This window comes from Corvus brachyrhynchos, unplaced genomic scaffold (assembly GCF_000691975.1).
Source record: "Corvus brachyrhynchos isolate BGI_N302 unplaced genomic scaffold, ASM69197v1 scaffold150, whole genome shotgun sequence".
NCBI classification, from domain to species: Eukaryota; Metazoa; Chordata; class Aves; order Passeriformes; family Corvidae; genus Corvus; species Corvus brachyrhynchos.
This window is the reverse complement of record NW_008236162.1, coordinates 786,631-791,293: the sequence shown is the minus strand read 5'-3', so window position 1 is coordinate 791,293 and position 4,663 is coordinate 786,631. Positions and strand designations below refer to the sequence as shown.

Here is a 4,663-nt window from a genome sequence, read left to right as displayed (position 1 = left end):
GCCAACTCGGCCTTGGACACTTTCAGGGCTGGGGCGCCCAGCTTCTCTGGGTATTCCATTCCAGCATCCCATCACCCTCACAGGGAACAATCCCTTCCCAATATCCCATCTAATCTTGTCCCCTGGCAGTGTGAAACCCTCATTCCTGGGCCTGGCACTGCAGACCATGGTAAAAAAATATCTCTGTGCCTTTCCCATGAGCCCCTTTATCCACTGAAAGGTCACAACAAGGACTCCTGGAGCCTTTTTTCCTCCAGGCTGGACACCCCTAAATCTTGCAGGGAGCTGTTGCAGCCCTGGGATCATTTCCGAGGCCTCCTCTGGACCTGCTTTAGCAGGGCTGGGTCTTGCTTATGATAGGGAGAATCGGACGTGGGGTGTCCAGGGAGTGGAGCAGAGAGCAAGAATTCCTTCCATTCCAAATTTTTCACACAGACCATTGTGCCGCTTATCTTTATTTAGACTTCTACCACTAATTCCTTGTCTCCTGTCTCACTGTTCAGGAGCTCAGAATTGGTTCTCAAAGCTGTGAGGCGCCTGTGGAGAGAGAGGAAGCTGCTGAAGCCCTTCCATGGCTGTGCGTGGGGTGGGTATGAGGGTGTGGAGCAGTGCTGGACATCCCATGGGATGTGGACACCCAGGAGCTGTGGGCATAGAGAGCTCTGGGCTGAGACTGGGGCACCAGCTACCAGCACAAATCTCTGCTGAGTTTGGCCAGTGACCAACTGGGCACCCAGAGCTCCATATCTCGAAACGCCTCATGGCAGGTTCAGCCACCCAGCACCAAAATTTGGCAACCCCCCACACCCCATGTCACTCACTCTTTTATGTCCTTTGCCCACACAGGGGCCACCTTGAGAAGCAGCAGAGCAATCAGGCTGCAGAACACAGACACGAGGAAGGCTCTTATAAATCTCCAGGTGATTTTAGCATTGACTGTGCCTGCGTTTGCCATGCCCTCCACAGTGTTTGGGTCTGTCTTGGTATCCTCAGTGCTGCTGAATCTCTTGTCCACACCTGGAGGAAATCCCCAAAACTCTGAAATCCCTGGGAATGGGGTGTGAGAGGTTGTGGGCATCTCAGTGCACACACAGAGGGTCCGAGTGTGTGTCTCTGGCACAGGAATAGCCACAACCTCCACCCTGAGGAATGGCCAAGGTACAGGGATTCCCTGATTCACCTGTTGGCTGAAGTGCCTTGCTGTTTCCCCCAGGGACTGCCACTGCCTGATGGCCTTCCTGAGGTGCCTCCTTATCCAGAGGCTCAGGCTCCAGCACTTTAGAGAGAAAGTGTGCCATTTTAATTCCAAGTCACCCTTGCTCATGGGAATCTGAAAGCCCAGCTCCCCAACTCCTATAGTCGAGTCACTTGTACCTGGAAGTGTTTCCTTCAGTAAAGTCACTAATTCAGACTGTTCCATTAACAGCCAGGAAATGTTTCCCAATCCAGTTTCATTCTTCAGACCTTAATTAAGGGAAAGAATGAAATATTTCCACCGCAGAAATCCCTGGAATCACCTCTAGGGCTGTGCAGTCAGTCAGGACTGACCAGTGACCCTCATAATGCTGGGTCTGGCTGAGGAGCTGGGAAAACCCAGGGACACCAGGACCCCAGGACCCCACAAGGAGCTCCCATCACACTCTGTGGCATTGCCTGCCTGGACTGACCAGCTTCCCAGGGAGGGGATCATGGAATGACCCGGCACAGCCAGGCAAGCCTGGATTCTCATACCTGCAAGAGATGTCTCGCTCACATTTGGGCCTTGAGCTGGCAGTTCCCAAAACAAGTCAAAAGCCATGTAAGGTCTGGGAGAGTCAGATCCAGCACCTGGATCTCCACTGCGTGCAGCCATGGCTGTGAAGAGGACAGAGAAGCTCAAATGAACTATTTCCATGTACTTTCCATGGCAGGAACTGTGGCTGGAACATAGAATGGCTCCGTGGACCTGTTTGTCCCTTCCTCTCTGGAGCACCATGCAGGCAGGTACCAGGTGTCTGACCCATGATGATCCAAAACAAACCGTGCGGGAGCTGTCAGGAGCTAAACCCAACCCCAACAATTGCTCTTGGAAGCAGCTCAGGGCCCTGGAATCTGGGAGGGAACAGTCTGCATAGCTGAGTGTTCTGGGCTTGACCCATTGCCTCTCTGCTCTGCTGCACAGCTGAGCATTAGCCAAAAAAAGTATTAAATTTCCTATCAACAGGATATTGAAACCTAAGTGCTCCTTGAAGGGACCTGGGGGAGCTGCCCCACTGCCCCTCCCTGCCCACCTACCTGCCGGTGGTCCTGACTCCCCGATAGGGAGCTGGGCCCCGGGGCCTAGCAGGGCTATCAGGGATAACAGGATCACCAGGGACACCAGGACTGCCAGGGCTCTCTGGACAGCCAGGAGGGTGATGCTGGCCATGGCCCATCTTGTCCACAACATGATGAGGCCACAGGTGCTGCTGAAGCCTCCGATGCCAGCAGCACCTGCCTGCACTGACCACCACAGCCTGGCTGTGTGACCCCTCGGGGGCTGTGTGACTTCACAGGGGGCTTCTACCACCAACATTCCACTGTCTCCAGGGGAGCCCCAAATATCCCGCAGGTGCCTGGGACAGTTTGGGCATGGCTCTATCCCAGCCCACCCAAAGCTCTCTGTTCTAGGAAACTCTGCATAGGTTACCTGGGATCTCACCTGCCTCCAGAGCAAACCCCAGAGCAAGGAGAGGCACTCCAAAGTAATGATTTTTAGCTGTTTGATGGAAAAACAGAGATCAGACTGATTTTTTGGGGCAGCATTTCCCTGTCCAGGTTTAGAATCATAGAATCCCAGAACAGTTTGGGTTGGAAAGGACCATAAAAACCATCTAGTTCCAACCCTCTGCCATGGGCAGGGACATCTTCCACTAGGGAAGGAGATGGGAGATGCTTAACACAGCTGATCCTCAGGATACAGGAAAGCAGACAAAGTTACATTTTAGGAGCCCAAATTTGGCTTGTGGATGTCCAAACCCAAGCACTTCCCAACACCAGATCCTCTTTCAGCACCACCTTATAACCTACAACCCCTCTGGGGTCACCAAACTCCTCTAGACCCACCGCAAAAGAACTTTTATCCCTTTCCCCTCCCCCAAAACACACACCACAAACACAGATTTAACATGCAGCTGGTCTCACAACAGGAGAAGAGCAATTGCCCAATTTTCAGGGGGGAAAAAACAGGAGAGAGGAACCTGCCTGGGGGTGTTGGGCAGATGCCGGCAGAGATCTGGGAACTCTTGGCACCTGGGAACTCCTCTGTCTCTAGAGGAGGCCAGGAAGTGGCTGCAGATGCCTGGGAGGAGTCCTTGGCAAGTGCCAGGAACAGAGTTTCCCTAACACACACACGTAGCTCCCTCAGAACAGTCTGGGGATGTTCCCAGGGAATTCCTTGCTCCCCAGGAGACACCAAAATGCTCCTGGAGATGCCCAAAGGAGTCACAGTGAGCAATGAGGCACAAACCTGACTCTAACATGAATAAAGCTCTTCAGGAAACTGCCTAAGAATCCAATGTGTTTCTACGCAAGACCTCAGCTGTTCCCAAGGAAGGCCAAATAAGATGAGACATGGAAGTGATGCAAAACCTGCAGCTGGTGAAGGGCTTGTCTGACATCCTGCAAAACAAATTGTCTTAGATGAAGGTTTTCCCTGCTGTTCTTGACACTGAGTTCAACAACTGCTTAAAATTGCATTTCCATTACCCTTAGGAAGTTTGCTTACCTGATGTCCTTTTTCCTGACATACTCTGGCACTCACACACACTTCTTTCCTGCTAACAACTCTTACCATTTATAAGCTTTGCTGTGGAAGTGCTGGTTCTCCCTGTTCAAAAGGATCTGGGAAAACTTCACTGTCAGATTTAACATATTAGCTCACTGGAACAGAGGCCAGAGAAGTTGATTTTGAATTAAATGTTATTAAATATCAACATGTTTACACAGCGACGTCAGCTTGCAGTTATATATAACCCTGGAGTATTCCTTAGCTGCTGTCTGCTTTTCCTAAGCAGGATTCCGGGCTGTCAGTGGCCTTTCTTATGGCTTCCCCTAACACAGATGCAGTTGGTGGCTGAAACGCCCTCGGTCAATCTTAGGGCTCTGTCAAACAAGCTCCTTCAAGTAGCAATGCAGATGTTTTGAGCAATTTTGTGCTGAAACAAATGCCTCTGATGAGCACCAGTGCTGTTCAACTGGGCAGGGAGGATACAGGAGAGATGCTGCCAACCCCGGCACAGTTCAGCTGCCAAAATATGCCTGGCTTTTAGAAAAAAAAATCTGTGTAGGTACCTAATCCCATCTAGATTCTGCTGTGGAGAAGGTTCTGGCAAACAAAAAAATGTAGAATTGGCTGGTTTCATATTAATCCTCAAATCTGTGTGTGTGCAGTGCTGAACCTTGAGTCCTGTTTTGGAGCAAACCAGATCTGGGCATGAGGCTTGATCACACCCTGAAAATGTGACAAATATAAGCTGGGAAGGAGAAAAAACTGGAGCTTCAGCTTGTGCAGTAACCATATCTTTCCTGCAGGGCAGTTCCCAAAGGGAAGGCCAGGGCTGATTTTCTGTGAGCAGAGTTAAAAATATCAGCTGGTTCTCTGAACTACTGGAGAATTTTCTCCATGGTGGAGAGCAGGATTCAG

The 4,663-nt window shown here is 50.9% G+C and overlaps 1 protein-coding gene across 1 annotated transcript; it reads right to left on the bottom strand.

Moving 5' to 3' along the window:
* Positions 1-449: 449 nt before the first annotated feature.
* On the bottom strand, positions 450-2,554 carry LOC108446237. The gene is made up of 6 exons (XM_017732312.1): positions 2,275-2,554; positions 1,732-1,854; positions 1,375-1,464; positions 1,181-1,276; positions 822-1,017; positions 450-537 (listed from the first exon to the last, which is right to left on the bottom strand). The coding sequence occupies exons 1-6, from the start codon at positions 2,552-2,554 to the stop codon at positions 459-461; spliced, it is 864 nt and encodes a 287-aa protein (XP_017587801.1). The 3' UTR covers positions 450-458.
* Positions 2,555-4,663: the final 2,109 nt, after the last annotated feature.